Source organism: Arvicola amphibius, chromosome 6, assembly GCF_903992535.2.
Source record: "Arvicola amphibius chromosome 6, mArvAmp1.2, whole genome shotgun sequence".
Lineage (NCBI taxonomy): Eukaryota > Metazoa > Chordata > Mammalia > Rodentia > Cricetidae > Arvicola > Arvicola amphibius.
This window is the reverse complement of record NC_052052.2, coordinates 47,169,912-47,193,091: the sequence shown is the minus strand read 5'-3', so window position 1 is coordinate 47,193,091 and position 23,180 is coordinate 47,169,912. Positions and strand designations below refer to the sequence as shown.

At 41.4% G+C, this 23,180-nt stretch overlaps 1 protein-coding gene across 1 annotated transcript in view; it reads left to right on the top strand.

Moving 5' to 3' along the window:
- Positions 1 to 15,699: 15,699 nt before the first annotated feature.
- The window catches only part of Ube2u (ubiquitin conjugating enzyme E2 U), a 62,589-nt gene continuing 55,108 nt past the window's right edge, over positions 15,700 to 23,180 (top strand). The window contains exons 1-4 of the mRNA XM_042055303.1: positions 15,700 to 15,765; positions 17,921 to 18,002; positions 18,985 to 19,077; positions 22,225 to 22,322. Of these exons, the coding sequence (XP_041911237.1) occupies positions 15,700 to 15,765; positions 17,921 to 18,002; positions 18,985 to 19,077; positions 22,225 to 22,322 (339 nt within the window). The remainder of the gene's footprint in view (positions 15,766 to 17,920; positions 18,003 to 18,984; positions 19,078 to 22,224; positions 22,323 to 23,180) is intronic.

The following is a 23,180-nucleotide window of genomic DNA, read 5'->3' as shown; positions in this document are numbered from 1 at the left end:
GAGGCCAATTACATTCAGACTACTACATTCCACTCCCTTATTATTATAAACTTATAATAATACTATAATCCAAAATGCATTTAATAAAATATCAGAAGTCCCCATAGTCTATCACAGTCTTACAAATGTTTAAAAGTCAAAAGTTCAAAGTCCCTTTTGAGATTCATACACTCTCTTAACTATAATCCCCTATAAAATTAAAATCAAAAAGTTATCACATATTTCCAACATATTGCACAAGTTATACATTACCATTCCAAACACAGGGGAGGGAACATAGTGAGGAAATAGTGGACCAAATCAAGACTGAAAACTAGCTGGGCAAACTCTAAACTCTGTATTTCATGTCTGACATCAAAACACTCTTCAGATCTCCAACTCCTTTCAGCTTTGTGGACTGCAACATGCTTTCTTCTCTTAGGCTGGTTCCACTTTCTGTTAGCAGCTCTCCTCAGCAGGCATCCTACAGCTCTGGCATCTCCAACATCTTGGGGTCTCCAAAGCAATATAGGCTTCTCCTTCACCATTTCACGTAATGGCCTCTCTAGGCCTCCATTCAGGGATAGCCCTGACATTTGACTGGCCTCCCCAACTTTTGTAGTTGCATAGGCAAATTCCATAATCCCTTTCTTCTATCCTTATTCCTAAAACCAGAACCACATGACCAAAGCTGTCAAGTTATGTTGTTTACTAGGGCTGGGACATGACCCCGTTATTCAATTATATCTTCACCCATTTTCTGTTTTTGATGCTTATCTTCACTGCCTACGTTAGGCTGTCCTTGAAATTTCTCTGAAGACCAGGCTGGCATCAAACTCAGAGATCTTTCAGTCTCTGCCTCCCAAGGGCTAGGATTAAAGACATGCACCACCACACCCAGCTCTAAGCTTTTCTTTAATTTCTTTTCACAAGTTGGAAATCTAACTGGGTGGGATCTTGTACTGAGGGCATCACTCCCTTTATTCTATTTCTTAATTTGTTTATCTCCTTGAACACAGAACTTAGCTCTTTTCCACTTCCTGGTGCTCCTTTTCTCCTCAAATTGTTCTACACCTTGTACTTTTCCTTGCTTAGCTTGCTCCTTTTCATTATAAATCATTAGGGTTATCACTAATAACCACATGACAGAGTCTATACTAGTCTGTTTTGAGATTTCCTCTGCCGATAGAATTAATCCAAAACTCTTCACTTTAGTTTTAGGCAGACTCTTCAGAAAAGGCCACATACTGAAATTCTTTTCCTCTGAAACCTCTTGAGTCAGGCCCCACGGTTCATCAAATCACGCTTAACACCATTGTCCATTGTCTTCTATGCTCCTACTAGTATGGCCCATTAAGCAGCACTTAAAGCATCCAACTGCTTTTCTAATCCACAGTCTAAAGGTCCCTATACCTTCAAACACAGACATTGTCAGACCTTTCATAGCAACCCCCCACTCCCGGTACCAACTTCTGTCTTAGTTAGGGTTTCTGTGGCCATGATGAGACAGAAGGACCACAGCAACTCTTACAAAGGAAAACATTAATTGGGTTGTTTAGTCCACTATCATCATGGTAGGAAGCAAGGCAGCATGCAGACAGACGAGGTGCTGGAGAAGTAACTGAGAGTTCTTACATCTTGACCCATGGGTAACAAAAAGTGGTCTGAAATACTAGGTGTGACTCAAAATTGTGGGAATGGTTTTTCTCAGGATTAATGATGGGGGAGTGGACATGCGCTCCCATCCCTAACCAAGAAGCTATCTCCAACTGACATCTACTTGCAAAGAAAAATTTAGTTTTCTCCCATGGAGTCTCACTGGGTATATTAATCACACTTTAGGGTAGGTCTCATTCCCAGCAGTAGACAGTCAACACAAAATGCACTTTTTGTCTCATTTAAGCATTTTTGGGGGGATCTTACTGGTCTTTTGTCTGTATAATATGGTTTTTGATTTTGTGTTTTTAAGGATTTTGTTGTTGTGTGTATCTTATTATTTTCTTAAATTCTGATTTGTTCGTTTGTTTTGTTTGCTGTTTGTTTTCTAAATAGAGAAAGAAAGAAAGGGCCTGGAATTTGGTGGGTGAGGAGTTGGGGAGGATCTGGGAGGAGTTGGGGGAGAAAAAAGAATGGTAAGAGTATATTGTATGTTTAAAAGAATTGGCAATACACAAATAATTTTAAAATAAGGAACTTTGCACTCTCGACTAGACAACTTACTTCTCCATCAGGAAGGCCTAATGGTCAGTGGCATGTATCAGGCGTCCTTGGGATGTAGCACCATTGTTCAGTTTGGTGGTTGTCACAATCCTCTAAAAACTGCAATCCATCAAGACCACTGCAGAATGTGTCCAAAAGGGTGCCTGAGGGTAAGTTCATAGACATGGCATGTCACACCATATCCAGGCTTCCTTTTTCTAAAGGAAAGACTAGAAGCCTCTGTTTTCAGCTACATCAGCATAGGAGCTCGCTGGACTTGAGTAAGTAAGGTTCCCTATTCCCTTATCCAGGAAGTGACTGATGCACAGCATCCTGGGTAACAGGATTCTGGGATGCTAGTACAGCTAAGTGGTAAGGTGTGCACTTAGTGAACTTGGGGACCTGGCTCAATCACCCACGCCACAATCAATCAATCAATCAATCAATAAATGGATGCATAAATAAATGGATACATAAATAAATAAATAAATAAATAAATAAATAAATAAATAAATAAGAAATCCAAGGACTTTGGCATAGCCCCATCACCTCTTCACAGACATACAGACATATTAACTTCAGTAACTGAGCCACTATTTTCTCACCTGAACCTTTATCTGCTTTATAGGGTTTTCTTTTAATGAACTAAATCATGGTAATTGTAGAGGAAAAAACTGGCAAAGTTCTCAACAAATTCAGCCTGTACAATTTTACAGCTTTTTTGTAATATCAGTCTTGCAGATGATTTAGTAAAAACACATCTACATATGTACATGTAGATATAGACATAATTATATAAATGAACAAATAAGAATGCACCATGTGGTAGATGCTAAAAAATAATACTATAATTCCTCATGTTTTATACAATTTTTATAAAAGAATATATTATTTTCAAGTGAAGTTAATGGAGTGCAAAATATTCTATTTACTTATTCATGCCTATTGTATAATGTAGAACACCCTGCACTGATGCCGAAAAGCGGGGGTGGGCTTTGCCCACCAACAGTTTCCAGCATCTCCCTTTTAACCAGCCCCCATACGTACACAATAAGTAAGAACAGCTTAAGACGCATCCCTAATGGCCATCCCTAAACCATATGCCACCCCCTACCCTTGCAAGCTGACTGCCACCTCCAAGCCTGTCCCATGTTGAATTTCTGGAACTAGCCCCGGAGGGCGACCGTGGAAAGGCACGTGAACATGACCAGCAGGGAGGCAGCCTGGGATCTTGTGCCGTTTAGACGCCCATCCACAACTGCACTCAGATATTATAAATGCCGTGTCTCCCGACAGATGGCATTTTCCGGTGGGGAAATGAAAGGAGACCCAGTTCTCCTAAAACACTTCAGCACATGTAGCGTTCCAGGCGGACCCCGCATTCCTTCATCACAGACACCTCCAGCATCTTCCCCTAACATGGTTCTGAGCATGACTTTCATAACTTTGATTATGAGGGCTTGAGTGCCAGCCTGTCACAGGAAACAAATTGGGTGCTTTTTAATGGCCACGTTCCAAAACAAGTAAATGGGTTTTATCAAGTTATTACACAATTCTCACTAAAAAAAAGAAGAAGAAGAAGAAGAAGAAGAAGAAGAAGAAGAAGAAGAAGAAGAAGAAGAAGAAGAAGAAGAAGAAGAAGAAGAAGAAGAAGAAAAAGAGAAAAAAAAAGTACCTTGGTACTGAAACTTCCATGACAAAGCAAGCCAGTTTGCAAGGGGCTCTTCTCAGTTATGTCCATTGTCCCAGGCACACTAGGGCTGCTGGTCACCCTAGCCAAAGCCTAGATGGTAAAATCTAGATGGTGTGTATTGGTTCTGAGCTCTGCTGTTGCTCCTGCTTAGCTCTAAACAGAGATTAGGAGGCTTACATCTCAGGTGCCTCGCAGGGAGAGATCATATTATTTTGCTAAATAATTCTGAAATCCGGGGCCTCTGACTTTGAAAAGAGGAGCCAAGCGTGCCTTCAGCTGAGGCTTTTATTAGTGAAAATAAATGTTTTAAATGAGAAATTTCAGGAATCCAAGCCACTGAGCTCGGCTGCCCACCTCTTTCTTCCTGTTTGATCTTTGAAGATTAGCATTCGGTACTTTTCGTGACATTTATATTGAGGAAGGAATATAAGATTATTAAAAGCAGAGAAACTCAATATTGGGAACGCACATCAAAAGGTCCTCATGACAAAGAAGAGATCGTCTGATTTGAAGCCCGTGACTAGAAGCATGTGTGCCGCACTTATTTTCTGGTTAACAGCGTAACGTACGTCAAAATATGATTTAAAACACTTCTTGCAGCTGAGCTGACATTTGGCGCTCCTCCACCTTCTTTTGCTCTTGAGGATGGGGCTTCAAATCCAAACGAGGTTAACACTTTGTACCGGGACATATTCCTGGTGGATGAGGAAAACAGTCTTTTTGTTGAAGTAAAATGAAAACATCTGTGCGGGTCCCTAGGGAAAGAATTATTTTTAAAAAAGAAGGGGTGGGGGAGGGGGAAGGCCTGGTTTCAAAGCTGGAGACAGCTTCAGGAACATTGCATACGTCAAACAATTACACTGTCTGTTGCCTGGCTCACCAAGGATGATGAAAATTTGTATGTGAGCAGCAGTTGATCTTGAATTTTAAAGATGGCTCCTCCATATTTAGCCCCTTGCTTTGTCCCAGAGTCATGTGGGAAGAGCTATTCACTGGTGTTTTAGTTCTTTTCGCAGTAAAACAACATGTCTTGATCAGCAGCTGTGTCCTCCCGATAGATGTTACATTTGTTTGACATGGATGCAATCTGAGATAAAGTCGAGCCTCCCTGTTCTAAAAATCCAAAACGTGAAGGACTTCAAAATCTGAAACTTTTGAGTTGCTGGCCCAAAATCCAGATTCAGATCTTGGTGCATTTTGGACTTCAGATCTGGGGGCTAGAAGTTCTTGTCCAGCAAAGTGTATATTAATGTTCCAAAGTCTGGAAAACATTTCCAGCCCTAAGAATTTCCAATGAAGCACACTCTAACTGCATGTAACAGCATCGCCACACCACAGCCGTTGATCACAATAGTTCCATCAACCTGATCCAGGCAGGGCTTGATATCGTTATCTTGTCAGAGTCTCACAGAGTGTCGGCTGCTGTGATCTGAAATTCGAGTCCCCTTCCAAGCTCATGGAATTGTGGCAGAGCCTCGTGTCTTGCAGTTAGTGGGCGGACACTCTGATTCCCGTGTTGCTCCTTGGCCATCCATGTTTGGATGCTGTCCACGCTAGCACATGGCCTCTTCTATTTTCAAGGCTAAACACAGACAATGAATCTGCCATGTGTGGATTCCCCTGATTTTCTGAATCACTGACTCCCAGAATATCCTAGTTCCTTAGGGCTCACCTGAGTCAATTAGGTCCACACCATGAAATTTCCTCCACTCAAACACGAATGTCCCACCCAACTTAACCATAGAACAAACCCCATTATGTTCACAACCCTGAAGATGACACATGAATTGTGTGTGTATGTGTACGTGTGTTTGTCTATGTCTGTGTGTCTGTGCCTATCATAAAAGTAATATGTGAATCTCACCTTTCAAACCTCTAGGCCCATTTTTAGGAGGAAAAGACAAACGTGGAACTCTGAGAAGGCCTTAAGACTTACTTGAATCTCCTTTCCACCCGATGCCATGAAAATTCTAAAATACAACATATAATTAACTATTTCCCAGTGACTAAGCATTTTGAGAAATATATTTTATATCATATGTATAATCTGTATGCGTTTATAAGTTACAGAAATCAAAGACAGTACAAATGGATAAGAATACTCCTTTAAGCCGGGTGGTGGTGATGCATGCCTTTAATCCCAGAACACGGGAGGCAGAGGCAGGCAGATCTCTGTGAGTTCAAGGCCAGCTGAGTCTACGGAGCACAAGAGCTAGTTCCAGGACAAGCACCAAAGCTACAGAGAAACCCTGTCTCAAAAAAAAAAAAAAAAAAAAAAAAAAACACTCCTTTAATACCAAATTGGAGGTGGGCATTATTTCACAAAGTGATGGTCTGCTGGTCTGCTTTTCCTGGATGGACAATTTAGTGGGAGAGATGCTCAGGAAACTGACAGGCTAGTCCCACCTGCTCTTCCTGCTCCACAGTCTCAGTCCCCTACCTATAACCACCCAAAGGCCACCACTCAACACCAAAATTTTTCACATTCTCAGGGTCTAGCCTGGGGTGGGGGGGTACTCCCCTACCACTCAATACTCGTTTTCCCACAAACCACCAGATTTGACCAGGATCCCACAACCAGTGCCAGTAACTTAATGTGGCCTTTCTACCTTCATTGCAGAGGAATGGGCTGGGCACAGGATGCTCCTTAACTATCTGTCAAACCACAGGACTCTCCCATGTTAGATTCAATCCAAACTTTCCCCTCAGATCTCTCTATCCTGACACTCCCAGCTTGGAGCATCCTATAAGCCAGGCCAGTCCCCTCTGTTCATCTGACTTCATTTCACCAACCTGTTTCCAAACTCTAGACCTCCCAAATATCTTTTCCCACAACATGCTTTATCCATAGCAAACTCAGAACTAACAAAGGAAGCCCACATGCCCAGATCTCATTGCACGAATACCAAAAACATGAAAGATCAAAGCAGTATCTTCTCTCCAAAGCCTGCCAGCCTCATAGAAATGCATCCCAAGGACATAGATGGACTTTAGGACACAGAATTGAAGAGAATCATGATCCTCATCAAAGAATTCAAGGACTTTAAAGAAAACACAAAGAAACTGGCTCAATGAAATCATGGAGAAATGGCTTAAGGAAAGCAAATGGCTGACTGATGCCCAAGAAAACACTGGAAAGGATGAGAACAAGCCAAGATGAGAGCGAATCCAATCAAAAGACTAAAAACACTGAAGAGGACCCAGGCTGAAATGAGATGGAATTGAAACTCCATCGTTCAACTAGATAACTCAAAGGAAAGCTTTATAAGCGAATGAATCACACAGAAGACCGAATGGCAAGTCTCAAGGAGAAAAGGGGGGGGGGGGCGAGTCTAGAGGTTCTCAACCTGTGGGTCACGACCGCTTGGGGCTGAATGGCCTTTTCATGGGGGGCCACTAAAGTCCATCAGAAAACACATATTTCCAATGGTCTTCAGGACTGAGACAGCGCTCCTCTATCCCTCTTCAGGCAGGGCTGCCCACATGCAGATACGTCCACCTGTGAGTACCCAAAGTGATGACATCATGTGTCGAACCCTTCACATCCACCCAGGCAAATGCAGGTGTATGTCACAGGGTTGGCGCCATAATGTTCTCATGCAGAACAGCCACACATGTGTAGAGCGCAGCTACTGTGTCGAAAGTGCCGTACTGGAGGTAAAATAACACTTCGTGGATTATAATTACAAGCTAAATGTAAAATCATGCACTGTGAATATATTCAAATATACAGAGATATAAAACATGCATTTCTGTACCATGGGAACTTAATCTGGATGCTGATCCATCTTTTTACAGTCAGCTGTGGTTGATGTGAATACCGCCCTCTTGTGATAGTAATGGGTATGTAAAAAAATTACAGAATGGTAAACCAGTAATGAACTGCATTGACTGAACTAAGTCAAGTATCATATTTTGTGTTATTAAAGTTATTGTTATATGTTATTTTCACTAGAAAACCATCCCATGACAATGGATCAGGTAGAGAAGAATGTTAAATAAAGAAAATACAGTGAGGGTTTTTGTTTTTTGAGACAAGGTTTCTTCGTGTAGCCTTCACTATATTGGAACTATGTCCGTAGGCCAGGCTGGCCTCGAACTCACAGAGATCCGCCTGCCTCTGCCTCCCAAGTGCTGAGATTAAAGGCATGCACCACCACACCTGGCTACAGTGAAGATTTTTTACGGTATGGTTTTACATTAATAATTACAACAGGATTTGAGAAAGACCAGGGTGTTATTTGTTGTAACGTTCTATCAGCTGAATCTATGAAATCAAACAAATAAAACACCATTTAATGGCAGGCAGTCAAGCTTTGCTGTCAAATATGCATATATATATATACATATATATATATATATATATATATATAACATAGAAACATATACAGAAACAAAGCTGACGGACTCAATGAAGGAATTCTAGCCAATCCAAGCATGGCAAATATGACTCTGGCAGGCTTTGCCCTTTTTCTCCATTCCCTCTGCCTTGCTAAGAACGATTCAATTATAGTCTTAAAGGTCTATTTCCTTATTTGGTCACTTCCTCCCCCTGAGAATGACTACCAAAGTCCACTTATCATCCAGAACTCAAAAGCCCCCTTTGAATCACCTAATTAACATGCCCACTCAAAACAAAATACCTCATCCTAAGGGGATGAGGGCTCCCCTTTTACCTTTATAAACTGACATTTGACTACGGGGTCACACCAGTCTCCTCTCTATCTAGAGGCAGTTCTTTGTCCCTAGGGACAAATACCCCGTCCCCTCTCTCTTGTTCTCTTTCTCTTCTCCCTCATCTTCTATCTCTTGTTTTTGTCTCTTATTCCCTGCCCTTTTTCCCCCTGGGGCAAATAAATCTCCTTTGTGCTAAGAACTTGGTCTTGGGGTGTTACCTACCAAAAACTGGTCCCTTTACTCAAGAAAGCCAGATTTGATACTAGTGACAAGTACCACAAACAGAACATAGCAGCTATTGAAGCTTCATATTTGATGACACTAAGAATCACCAGCGCTATGAAACTTACCATTGCTGGGGATCTGCTGTTGCCAGCAGTCAAAGATATTGTTCAAGTAATGATCAGAGATAAATTTGTGGTGTAGGATGACCTTCTGTATATGTGTTGCTTTTATTAGATAATGACTAAATTAATAAAAGATAAATGTTTAGGCCCAAGGCTTAGCAGAGTGAAAGTCAGATAGGAAATCAGAGAGAGAGAGAAAGAGAGAGAGAGAGAGAGAGAGAGAGAGAGAGAGAGAGAGAGAGAGAGAGAGAGAGTCGGCGGAGTTAAAGAAATGCTTTGTAACTGCCGAAGGAGAAAGATGCCCACCTGAATCTTACTGTGTAAGCCTCGTGGCATTACCTAGATTAACAGAAATGGGTTAATTTAAGATATAAGAGTTAGCCAGGAATATGCATAAGTTATTGACCAAACAGTGTTGTAATTAATATAGTTTCTGTGTGTTTATATGGGTCTCAGTGGCTGGGAAAACAAAAACAAAAAAAAAAAATGCACATTCTCCATTTACAAATATATTACCCAACTGAGTGCAATTTCCTTATTTAAGGGTCCTGTCTAGAGAAAATCAGGTAACATGTCCACTGGATACCGAGTCTGAGCTCCTGATCTAATGTCTAATTATCTGTCCACAGAAGAACAGATGACATTTGGATACCAAGTCTGAGCCCTGATCTGATGTCTTACTCTCTGTCGCCTAATTCTTTGTTCCTTATTAGTTGTTACTTTGCTTGCTACATTGTTTTGTTGTTGGTTTTTTTGGGTTTTGGTTTTTGAGACCGGGCTTCTCTGTGTAGCTCTGGCTGGCCTGGAACTAGACCAGGCTGGCCTGGAACTCAGAGATCCATCTGCCTCTGCCTCCTGAGTGTTGGGATTAAAGGTGTGTACTACCACTGCCCAGTATCTGCTGATATTCTTCATCAGGTAATCCAGGAAATTAAATATGCTCCACTTCCAATATTTAATGTCCAACTTGATGAACCCAGATGTTGCAAACTGTTCAGTTACTGATTTGCATGAGGCATGGTAATGATGGCAACTTTAAAGATGAATTTCTTTTCTACAAATCTCTTTTTTTTCTGAGAAAAATTTTATTGGCTTTTTGGATAAAATTTATTTGCCAGGAAGGATGTAAATCAAAACAACTTTGAGACATCATCTTTACCCCAGTCAGAACAGCAAAGATCAATGGAACAACACATAAGAAATGCTGGAGGGGAGGTGGGCAAAAAACTAACCCTAATCTACTGATGAAGGAATTGCAAACTGATTGCAGCCACTACGGAAATCTGAGTGGTGAATTCCCAAAAACGCTAAAAAGAAATCTACCATGTGACCCACCCATTCCACTCCTCAGCATATGCCCAAGGGACTCCGTATCATACTCTCCAGAACCTTGGTCGGCCATGTTCATTGTTACTCTCTTCACAACAGCTAGGAAATCCAAACATCCTAAATGCCCTGCAACCAACAAATGGACAGTGGGAAATGTGGCTTATACATGCTATAGAATATCATTCAGCTGTAAAGAAAAGTGAAATGATCAATTTTCCATGTCCATGGATGGAACTAGAAAAGATCATATTGACTGAGGTAACCCAAACCCAGAAAGAGAAATGTTCCATTTTATGGGAGGCCCCTAGCTCCAAATCTTCAAATGTGAGTACACAGCCTGAAGTAATCACAAAAAGCAGGAAAGAAAAATGGGATTGTTGCCAGGATATGGGGTTTAGGGAGCAATGCAGAGGGAGATAGCTGGGTACATGTGATCTGATGAGAGAAATGGGAAAGGGAGGGAACTCTCTAGGGAGGGGCAGGAAGGTAAATACAGAGGAAGGTATAAAGAAGGTAAAGGGAAATAGCAGGATATAATGATCTGATGGGGAAATGGCTAGAGGGGCGCCTCTTGGAATAGGGAGAGAGGAAAGTATAGAAGGAGGGAGGCGGGTAACCCAACAACCATGTGGATGTCTGAAAAAGCCACAAGGAATCAAACTATTAACTCTTTACCTCCAAGAAGCTACAATGCACATAGTTCAGTCTTATAAATATACAGATATAGCTTTAATAAATTTCTCTAATCTGGACATATGATGCTCCATCTAAGAGTTTAAGACCACCTAACAAAAACCCAGACATGGCAACCTCTCCTTTGAGTTCTTAGCCAGGGATGTCTAAGAGACTCCCCAAACATATAGTCTATTGCTGTTGCCCTTGGTTGCCCCAGAAGTGGAAGGTAAATCCCTGTCATTGAAGACACAACGCATTTTAGAAACAGAACCCAGAGATCCCCAGCTAGAACTGATCTGAATGCCCCTTACCTGGGCACTAGTTTTTTTTTTTTTGTTTTTTTTTTTTGGTACCAGAAGAAGGGTGGAAACCAATAGTCCTCCCCAGCTTCAATGCCGAAGAACCACATCAACAACCAGCAGAGTACCTTAATCCAAAGGGTGAAGCAGGGACATGAACAGCAGTAACCAATAGCTCTCTAATTGGACTTAAGACCAACTTAACAAGAGATATATCATTCCTGGCATTGGAAACTCAGCTAACTACTCAATGCTAATGATTATTGAAAGGTAATCTACAACTACTAATTTACTAAGCCAGCATAATACTTAACTATTTATAAATATTTGCCCTCATCCCCACAGAGAAGTATAGTCTTCACCTCTCATCAAGGAAACTTCTCTGCAACAGACGGAGACCACAACAGAAAACCACAACCAAAATGCAGAATTATGGAGCCTAGTCCTAGTAAAGACAGTTACAAAACCCTTTCACACCCAAAGCTCCAGGAATGTTGTGGGAGAGGAGGTGGAGAAGGTCAAAGAATTTGCTGTGAAATTGTGTCTCCTAGTAACATCAGAAGGTATACTGACAAGGTCTTGCCAACATAACCACCCAAACATGAGCTTAACAAGGAAGATACCAATGAGCATTCCAAGTTGGGTGGGGAAAAGCCCGAGACACCTCAACTTTTCACAAGAACTATAGGCAAATGTGAAGCTGGGAACGGGAGAGGTGGTCCTCCCTACGAACAAATTAGTTGTCCAGTGCCAAACATTATCCCTAAAAACATACAACCAAGTAACATTACATGGACTCAATAGGCTATATTTAGGAATATATATGTATATACAAATGTACATACATATGCAATAAAAATTAATGAAAAAAAAGACCATGAATTTGAAGAGGAGTGGGGAGAGGTGTGTGGAAAAATTTTGAAGGAGCAGAGGGAAGGGATATATGTTGTGATTAAATTATTACTTCAAAAAGAAAAAGAAAATTTAAGAATATTGACAGGTGAAAATGAAGCCAAAACAGTCAATAGAAACAAAACTGCAGATGCAAACAGATACTGTCACCAACTAATGAGAAGAGAAGGGATCTGTCAAAGCAACACAGAGTGCTTACTTGGTAGAACATGGGCCAGTGGGAGGTAGTGTGCCCAGCAGTTAAAAGCATGGGTGACAGAGCTTGCACCCTGGCTCTGCTGCATTCCAGATGTCAACTGCTTCGTGTCTCTGGGCCTCAGTGCCCCACATTTGTGAATTCAAATGAGTGCCTACTTACTGGACTTGTTTCGGATGGTGAGATTAATTCCCACAAGGCACTTAACACAATGTCCAGCTCATAGAACATGCTAGCTATTCTATGTCAAAGAGAGTTACTTCTCTTACTACCCACAATGTTCTTGTAAGGTGTGAGCATTAACTCATGGAACAGATGAGGAAAAGTAAGTGTCATGGAACTAACTTCTTCAAGGCTACAAACGCTAATAAGACACAGATTTACTTACTGTCCTTCTTGCAAGCACCCGCCTTTTTTTTAACCACCAAATATTAAGGTAAGATAGTAGATGAACTGGGAGTAGGAGCTAATTTTCCTGACTCAGTTAGTTTAGCCCCTGTCCTAGCTTAATTTCTAATGCTGTGATAAATACCATGGCTAAAAGCAACTTGGGATGGGAAGGGTTATTTCCTCTTCCAGCTTACAGTCTGTCACTGAGGGAATTTAGAGAAGGAACTCAAGACAGGAACCTAAGGCAGAAAAGGATGCAGAAGCCATGGAGAGGTGTGTCTTATTGGCTTGCTCTCCATGACTTGCTCAGCCTGCTTTCTTATACAGTTGAAGGCAACCTGCCCAGGGCTGGCATCACCCGTAACAGACTGGGCTTTCCCACATACAGCATTCATCAAGAAAATTCCCTAAAGTTTTATCTACAGGCAATATGATAGAGGCATGGTTTTTCAGATGAGGCTCTCTCTTCTCCACTCTTCTCCAATAGCCCTAACTTGTATCAGGTTGACAGAAACAAAACGAAAAGCAAACCGCCCAACCCAAAACAGCCCCCAAATATAAACACCACAATAAATCTGATGAAGACAGCAGAAAAGTATATAACCTAGGAGATGGGGTACAATCATGACATCAGTGACATGTGAAAAGTTTAAATGTTAAAATTAACATTTGGGAGCTGGAGAGATTGTTCAATGGTTAAAAGCATTGGCTGCTCTTCCAGAGGACCAGGGTTCAATTCGCAGCACCCACATGGCAGCTCCCATGCAACTCAAGCTCCAGTGGATCCAATGCCATCTTCTGACTGTGGGCACTGCACAAATACAGTGCACATACACACATGCAGGCATATACACCCATACACATAAAACAGTAAACATTTCGTGCAATGGCACGCAGACAAGACTGTTTCCAATTGGCCTCTGCTTGTGTGTTTCCAATGGCAAGTGACTCGGGTGTATGAAGAGCTGATGCTAATTATGGTAGCACACCTAGGCAGTGGCTGCATCTGTATCAGATGCTGCACACACAGGCACACATGCACACACGAACTCTTTCGATTGCTTGTTCTCCTCACCAAAGCTGCATTGCCCTTTCAGATCAGAAGCTTCCACAACCAAAACACATCTCCTAGAAGCCAACAATTAATTATAAAGCTTCAAGGTGCTGCTTGGCCAGTTTTAGACCACTGATCAGATTTAGCAGCCCCTCCAACTGCTTAGGGGCTGAACCCACACAGGGGGCCTGGCAGGAAGATCTGTCATCTCCGTTCTCAAAATGGTTCTAGGTCTCCCAAGCTGTGTGGCTCCTCAGCTTCATCAGCTGTGGGCACATTCTAACTGCCCTGGGGTTTCTGCTCATAACCCATGCCCTTTTTGTGTTCTTCTCCTCTGCTCTGTCTGCTCTGGTCCCAGCGGAGGGTCTTCCTGCTCCATGGCTGCCCTCCCATTATCCTCTTCTCGACTTTAACCCCCTATATGCTGGGGACCGACTAAGCTCCCCAGCAACCGCCTGCACATCTCTCCCAAACCCTTGCTTTGCTTGCGGTCTAGGCTCTCACTGTTCTTTCCCTTTACCCCAAACCTTTCATCTTCTTCAGGTCAATTCATTCAGCCATCTCTTGGCGCCTTTTCTGAGCCACGTGCTTCAGGGCTGGGAATGCAGTGAGGAATAAACACGTCAGCATTTATATTCGAGTGGGGAAGAAAACCAGCGGTGGGAACATGGTAATCATATACAACGATGAACCCAGGCTAAATTAGACACAACTCATCCTGGTGCCTCAAAACGGCTTTGATGAGGAATTTAGGCGCTTCCACTTCATACATTGATCATTAGAGACGAGGAATAAAATCCAGATAGAGATGGTGGTTGCTACGCACAGGAAAAGAGGATGCAGTTCGGTACCCAGCGCACCTCAAGTGTGGTTCAGGGTGAGAGAAGCAGAATAGGAGAAGTCAGTTGACCTTTAAAATGCTGAAGACGGAGGCAATATGATCTGGGGAGGTGGCAAGGTCCCATCAGAGCACTTTAATCAGCACACATAAGCTCACGTATTAGTTTCAGTCTACAGTGCTGGTCCTAGGAGAGATTGTTCTGTCTAAGAGAGACAAAGCCGTTAACTTGAATGAAGTTCGGTGAATGCGTGCAAGCTCTAAAGAGGAAGGTTGGGGTTGCTTTCAGTTATCCAGCCTGGAAAAAGAGATGAATAAATTGGGGTAGAAGCCTAGCTGGGAAGCAGGAATGGTTTGGGTTGTAGTTTGGAAGGTTGTCGCAAAGGGCAGCTGAGTGATGAGCTTTGGGTACCAGCCATGTAGTTGACTGTCCCTGACAGTCAAAGAGAAAGGCAAAGAGAAAGTCAAAGAGAAAGAGCAGGCATTCTCGAGAGGCTTCTGCAATTTACAGTTCAAGTCCTGGGACTCAGGGAAGGCCCTCTACACCCGCGGTGTCCCGGTTCACTGAGAGGCGGGGATTGTCGTCTTGAATGCTGACTTCATTGGCCTTCCCCACTGACACTGTTCATCGATTGGCTAAGAGGACTTACAATCCCGTAGCTAAAGCCGACAATTTCAACGCGGCACCTCCTTCAGAGGCCTGTTGCTTAGCAACTAGTTTCCTTAGTCGAGCTGAGCTGACACAGCTTTCTTTAACCTGCGAGGTAAAAGAGAATTTGCCATCGCTGCTTGAGGCTTTCCTTTCCGTCTTCACGTGCCAATACGCGGTCTTCTCTCAAGTGGTTCCCCAAGTTTGTCTTGGGGGTGACGGCTGGCAGTGAGACACCTCAGATAAGAAGGACTCCAGTCTTCCTTCTAGAAGTCCCCACTTGGAGGGGTCAGAGGAGGGAAAGAAAGTCATTGTTAAATTGTAATTTTAGCAGTCATCTAACTGGAGAGCTAGTAACCGTTAACCAGGGGTAAGAGGATGACCTGAGACCCCTGTCAAGAGCCCTGCCCAGAGTAAACCGGATAGTTCAGGGACAGGTGGCAGTCCCTCCGCGGCCTCACCATGTACTCCAGAGCTTACATCTTGCTGGAAAGAGAGTTCAAGGAGTTACAGAACAAGAGAAATGAGGTGAGTACAGGGCGTGGAGGGTTCTGCTTCATCCCGTGGAGACTGTTTAAGAAGCAGGAATAAGAACAGGTTAGTCCGTGCTTACTCTATAAACCATGATTTAGCTACACCAACTTTCCCACTACAGTATTCCGGAATTATAACTACTGTTTCAAAGTCATGATGGGTAAGAATTGTAAGTACATTGTGAGGGGCGATTTCTCTAAGCCGAAACCCTGGTCATCAGAGTGTGTCAAGGAGTGACTGACAGATTCAGTCATATTCATTAATATTGTAAACTAAGTAGCCTTTCTTTTTCCTACGGGCAAGCTAGCACTCAGAAAGATTCAGTGTAGATTTGTACCCCAGGATCCACTCCATCACTTTCTGAGCATTTGTTTTGAGATCTGTGTTCCACTGCAGACTCCCTAGGACTTTTTTCTTTCACCAACACAGGCATAGGTGTCTTTGCCTCCTAATATTAATGCAGCCGAAAAAAATAAATACCCTTTGCCCCAGTGCCCCCGGTAAAGTTATTGGCATTCATTTGTGCCATGGGTTTATATATGGAAAATGAAAACTGAATGAGAGGGAGAAATGGGAAAAGCCTTTTTAAAACAGAAAAAAAGCCATCCTTAGAGAAGTGTGTGTAGTGGTACCAAGAATAGCTCTGTTGGTGATGGTTCAGAATACATGTTCCATTTCACGCAGACTATAACACAATTTTTAAAAAACCCTCTGGAGATGCTTCAGATCAACTATATAAACATTACAGATGCATGGACCTCATGTCGAATAACACTTCTGTTCACTCCAAACGTTATTGTTCTCTGGCATAAAAGAATCAAGTGATCGGTTATATCAGCTCAGATAATGCAGAAAAACAAATTCAGTGTTTGCTTTGATAGTCACCTCATGTACTTATTCACTACACTGGCTCAGAAAGAATTTGCTGAACTTATTCAAGTAGACTCAGCATAGCTGTCACGGTTTTCTGTGAAGCACATTCTTGAATCTCCATAGAAATAATACTTAAATGTAGGAAAACTTTGTTTTGATATACAAGAGTAACCTGGGAATTTGTATTTTATTTTCTTAAATCAGTTTTATAAAATTTAATATAAAAAAATCACACACCAAAATTAACCAAACCGAAAGTACATACATTCCAATGAACTTCCACACAATTAAAATGGCCATTCAGAAAAGAAGCTGAAGAGGTTCACATTGGATTTTACACTTTCACTATTGAACGTAGCTTTATGCATTTATCCATTACCAAAAGCAAACCAAAAAACAAAAAAAGAAAAGAAAAAAACTAGAAAAAATTAGAAGAAAAGAACTCGAAAAACAATTAGCTTTTGTTGCATGTTGTTTTTGCTCTTTTTGCTTTTTGAGAGACCATCACCCAGCTCCCAAATAAATCACCCCGAGTTTTATTATTACTTATAAATGCCTGGCCTTAGCTTGACTTGTTCCTTGCCAGCTTTTCTTACCTTAAATTAACCTGTCTACCCTTTTCCTCTGGTCTTTTATCTTTCTTCCTTCTGTGTATCTTACTCTCCTTCTTACTCCGTGACTGGCTGGGTGATGGCCCCTGACATCCTCCTCCCCTTGTTCTCTCGTCCTTCCTCTCCTCTTTTCTGCTTCTCTTTAGTCTCTCTGCTTGCCAGTCCTGCCTGTCCTTGTTTCTGCCTTACTATTGGCCATTCAGCTCTTTATTAGGACCATCAGGTGTTTTAGACAGGCAAAGAATCACAGCTTCACAGAGTTAAACAAGTGCGGCAAAAACAAAAGTCACACACCTTAAGATAATATTTCCCAATAAGCTTTAAATTCTCTTTTACGCAAAGAAAAACTCCAACTCATAAATACAATGGACTTGAGTTTAGACTTCTTAGTGAAAATGACCCTACGTCTTACCTTCCATATGGCATCCGTCATCTTCAGGAAACACGTGCTTTCCAATCCCCAACCATTTCCTCCTTTTCCCATTGGGATCTTAAATGGCCACGCCCTCCACACATGCGGTCCTTATTTCCCGGTCCCACGAGTGATGCCTGCTCTTAGCATTTGGTTTTTAATTTACTATTTTTTCAAGTGTGTGTGTGTGTGTATATATATATATATATATATATATATATATATATTTTTTTTTTTTTTTTTTTAATGACAGGGCTTCACTGCTTTTCCTACAAGCGAAGACCTGATGCGCTGGGAAGCTCAGATCAAAGGGCTTCAAAATTCCATCTGGGAAGGTTCGTGTTTCCAAATTCAGTCTGTCTCCAGAGGTGGTGGGTGAGTGGGGAGGATCAAGGACAACTCCACAGCCTCACTCTTAGTCCCTCGTGTTACTGTATTGCTTTTCTTTTTTAGAAATTTTATTTATTTATTATTTTTATTTAATAGAATTTGTGATTTGTCTGCCTGTATGTCTGTGTGAATGTGTTGGATCCCCTGAAACTGGAGTTTGCAGGCTTCTATAGCTGCCATGAGAGTGCTAGGAATTGAACCTGGGTCCTCTGGAAGCGCAGCCAGTGCTCTTAACCACTGAGCCATCTCTCCAGTCCCATGTTACTGTATTTTTAAGAAGCAGACACAATAAAGGATATTTATCAAGAATATTTGCCAATAGTCTCCATGAGATCAGAGAATACCTATCAAAATTCCTGTTGGCTTCAGCATTCCACAGTTATTTCTTGGTTTTCCCTTTGTAATTTTCCCCTAAATTTTCAGAAGTCAAATTCTCAAGGAAACTGGCCCACTATAAACTTTAATAACTCTGAGTTATTTCAGTTATTTATTTAAAAGAGATTCTTTGGGCAAAGTGGGTGAGACAAACATATAAAGCAACAACGACAGTAAAATATACTATATACTATACACTCTGTGTGTGTATATGTGTGTGTGTATGTATGTATGTAGTATATAAATATCCTATCTGCTGCTAGGGATCTTGGAGAGAATGCAAAAGAGGGGAGGGGGATTTGCAATTCCACCCGCAGGAGTTGGGAAGGCTTTCTAAGGAAGCAACATTTGAGTTGACACATGAGTACTAGCCAAGCTCTAAAGGAGAAGAAGGACATTCATGTTGCAGGCAGGAAAGGTTGCTGCAGTTTCTGGGAAGGAGGAGATCAGCCAATGAGAGGAGGCAGTGTGCCGGGGATGGAGGGAGAGAGTGTCCAATCAGGCTAAAGCTAACCACAACACTTTAATGGCATCATTATTTCTATATTACAGGATTTGCTTTCCACTTGACAATACATTTTACACCAGAGTACAACCTTGTTCCTCCAGTTGTGAAATTTATAACAATTCCTTTCCATCCAAATGGTAAGAACTAAGTGAGACTCTTATTGTTGTATTATTGTGACTTTGTCTATGCAATTCTTTTTTGGGGGGGGAGGGTAGTGTTTAATAGCCATGGTCCCCTTTAGCAACTTAAAGTTAAAGTCAGAATACTCATTGAAGAAACTTTAAAAGGCAGAAAGAGCTGGGCGGTGGTGGCGCACGCCTTTAATCCCAGAACTTGGGAGGCAGAGGCAGGCGGATCTCTGTGAGTTCGAGGCCAGCCTGGTCTACAAGAGCTAGTTCCAGGACAGGCTCTAAAAAAGCTGCAGAGAAACCCTGTCTTGAAAAACCAAAAAAAAAAAAAAAAGAAAGAAAGAAAGAAAGAAAAGGCAGAAAGATTGGCAATGTCTTTGAATCCGAAGAGTTAGTAAAACATTTTTGATATTTTACCATATCTCCTGATTTTCCTGTGTACAGTTTTCTGCATAGTTGAGTTGTTACATATAGTTTTGAATTTGGCTTTAGTTTAGATAGTGTGTCATTTTCCTACATTTTAAAACTTCTTGTTTTAAATAATGTGTGTGTGTGTGTGTGTGTGTGTGTGTGTGTGTGGTGTGTGTGTGTGAGAGAGAGTGTGTGTGAAGAGGTGGTGGTTGTGCACATAAGTGTGGTGCCAGTGGAGGAGAGAAGAGGGTTTCAGGTCCCCTGGAGATGGCAGCTGAGCCATCCAGCGTGAGTGCTGAGAACCAAACTCAGCACGTCTCTTGAGCCATCTCCCCTGCCCCTTACCTGCATTTTCATACATCTGTCAAAGATCATTTTAAATGGCTGGATAGTCCACATGTTCATGCATCATTTATTATTTTAGTTGAATCTAATTTTTCATTTTATAAAAATAATAAACCAGACACCTTAATCTTTGGGAAAAGAAATATGTTAGATTGTTCTGCTGAGTTCTCCATAAAGGGATTGCCTAAAGCTTTAAATTTTCTTTAGTTGGGTTCTAAGATAGAAGACAGCGTAGAGTAACTGTTTGTGGGCTTGTACAGGGGTCTTTCCCTGAAACTAATGAAAACCATGACATCTAAACATGTAAATGTTTACAAACCTCTATAGCTATGCACATTATAAACAAGCTGAAAAATAACAAAACTGCATTCTGCAAACTCAGGGACCATTTATGGTACAGGACAGAATATCTATACCGCATAAAGAACCCTTGTGAACTAGCAGAAAGCAGTGTGAAATCCATGAACAGACACTGGATAAACAGAACACAACAAGGCTGGAGAGATGGCTCAACGGTTAAGAGCATTGCCTGCTCTTCCAAAGGTCCTGAGTTCAATTCCCAGCAACCACATGGTGGCTCACAACCATCTGTACTGAGGTCTGGTGCCTTCTTCTGGCCTGCAAGGAAAAAAAAAAAAAACCTTGAAAATAAATAAATAAATGAATAAATAAACAGAACACAACAAAATAATCTCATTGTGAAGAAAATAGATACAAGTTAAAATACAACATATCATGATTCGTCACTTCTGCTTACAGAACATTAAAAGACATTAAAATTCAATTCTAGTGGGCTTGGCAGACATTATTCCCTGCCATAAGGGTGACATTTTAGGGAAGTGACTTGACACTTTCTAATCACATATAAAATACACATCTCCTACAGGCCAAAATCCCAGGTTTATAGATTATTCTGTTAGATACAGTAGCACAAAAGTATGCTCTATTGAAGGATGATCATTCACAGTAGATTTAACCATGGCCTTGCGGCAGCCTCTCCCATACATTTCAAATCATCTCTGGATTACTTAACAATGAAAACGCTATGTGCATGGCTGTTCTACTATATTGTTCATAAATAATAACAAGAAAATGTCCACACAAGTTAAATATGAATGCTAATTTTTATGAATATTTCTGATACTCAGTTGAATCCATGGATTCAAAACCAATGCAAACAGGGAACCCATTATAATGACAATATCTGTTGACATAGGAATCTTTTTTATTTTAACCACAGGAAGTTTTTAAGTAAAACTCTAAGACTACATCTTTCCTCTATATAGAAAAGGAAGACTATGAAAGCTGGATTTTCTTGGTCACTGCAGTATCCCTAGACTCATCATTGCTTGGCACATAGTAGGTGCTTACATATCTTATTAATAAGCATATCTCAAGGGCCAGTAAAGCAATCCAGCAGGGAATGGCACTTGCTGAGCAACCTGACAAGCCCCAGACCCCACATGATGGAAGGAGAGAACCAACTCCCACAGGTTGTCCTCTGACCTCTAGAGATATACTGAAGTTCATGTGCATGTGCACACACACACACACGCACACACACACACATGCATGCATGCACACACACACATACATGCACATAACATACACACACAAATGAATGTAAGTAAATTTTAATAAATAAATACAGCTAGAAATACGTTGCAATTTATTTTAAATGAAAAAGAACATCTTGAAAATAAACTATCAAAGTAGCCTCTTGAGCACTTACAGGTATACAGATGGAAATCTGTAGATCAATGTGACATAAGAACAGAATTGATAGGCAGGAAACATTCAGGTTTTACCTTACATTTTCTTGTTTACCCTTTTTCTCCGTAGTCCACTATTATCTTTGTAATTAAAATCTAGTTTTGAAACTGGGCAAATGACTTGTGCAAGCATAAGGACCTGACTTCAAATCCTGAGCAGGCATATAGAAATCCAGCCATGACCACCTATACCTATGACGCCAGCCCTGTGGAGGGAGGGGCTGTGGGCAAGGGGATTGCTGGGCTTGCTGACCACAAACCTACACCAGTTTCAATGAGAGACCCTCTCTCAAAGAAGTAAGACGAAGACTGATAGAGCAGAGTACCTGACCTCCTCCTCTGACTTCTGGGTATTCACAGGCATGCACACCCACACACACATGTACATGTCAATCACACACAAACACACTCACACATGAGCCTCAAAAAATCCTGTATTTGAAATGTATAGTATCAAATTACTGCACCAGGAGCCTATAATCAGCTAAAGCTGGTGGACACCGGAGAGCCACACAGTGATTATCATTATATGAAACAGGAAGAACGGAAGAAGAGTAGATCAATTATTTATAAATTATGATGCTTTATAAGTTTTGAATACTAAAACTAATACACTGTTTTAATACAGTAAACCCACGTACCGGTCATCCCAGTATAGACTTTTTGGACAACCAGGAGAGCTGGAACACAAATTACACAATAACCAGCATCTTACATGCTATACAGGTAAGAATACAGTTACTGTAATGCACACATTCTCTCTCTCTTTTTCTCTGAGATGGGGCCTCACTATGTAGCCCCAGGTTAAACTCAAACTCATGATTCTCCTGCCTCTATCGCCTGGGGACTAGAATTACAAGCATGTACCACCATGCCTAACTTAATCCTTTAACATATTTAATTCTCCCACTTAATTATCACATAAGGGTTAACGTGTACACAGCATATTTAAATGCTTAAAGGATCTGAGCGAGCTGGCTAGTGTTAATCAAAATTTCTTCATTGGAACTGAGGAGTGGATCTTTAGCTGCAAACATATTTTGAAATTGATAGCTAAATTTGCATTTTATAAAAGAAGAAAGGAACCATTGAGATGTTGTGAATTATAGACATACATCCGGGCTTTGTTTCAGCTTCTAACAGTGAACATGTCTCTGGATGTTCCTAATTCCTGGGCCTCACCTGTCTCAGAGAAGTGAGTCACTGGCTAGAATATTCAGTTTTCTTCTGCATTCCAGACAATGTCAGCTGCTCAGCGACTTCTTGCTCTTCTCTTCTTCTTTCTTCTTCTTCTTCTTCTTCTTCTTCTTCTTCTTCTTCTTCTTCTTCTTCCTTCTTTCTTCTTCTTCTCTTCTTCTCTTCTTCTTCTTCTTCTCTTCGTCCTTCTCCTTCTCCTTCCCTTCTCCTTCTCCTTCTCCTTCCTTCTCCTTCTCCTTCTCCTGTCCCTTCTCCTATCTCCTTCTTCTTCCTCTTCTTCTCCTTCTTCTCCTCTTCTCCTTCTCCTTCTTCTCCTTCTCCTCCTCCTTCTCCTTCTCCTCCTCCTTTTCCTCCTCTCTCTCTCTCTCTCTCTCTCTCTCTCTCTCT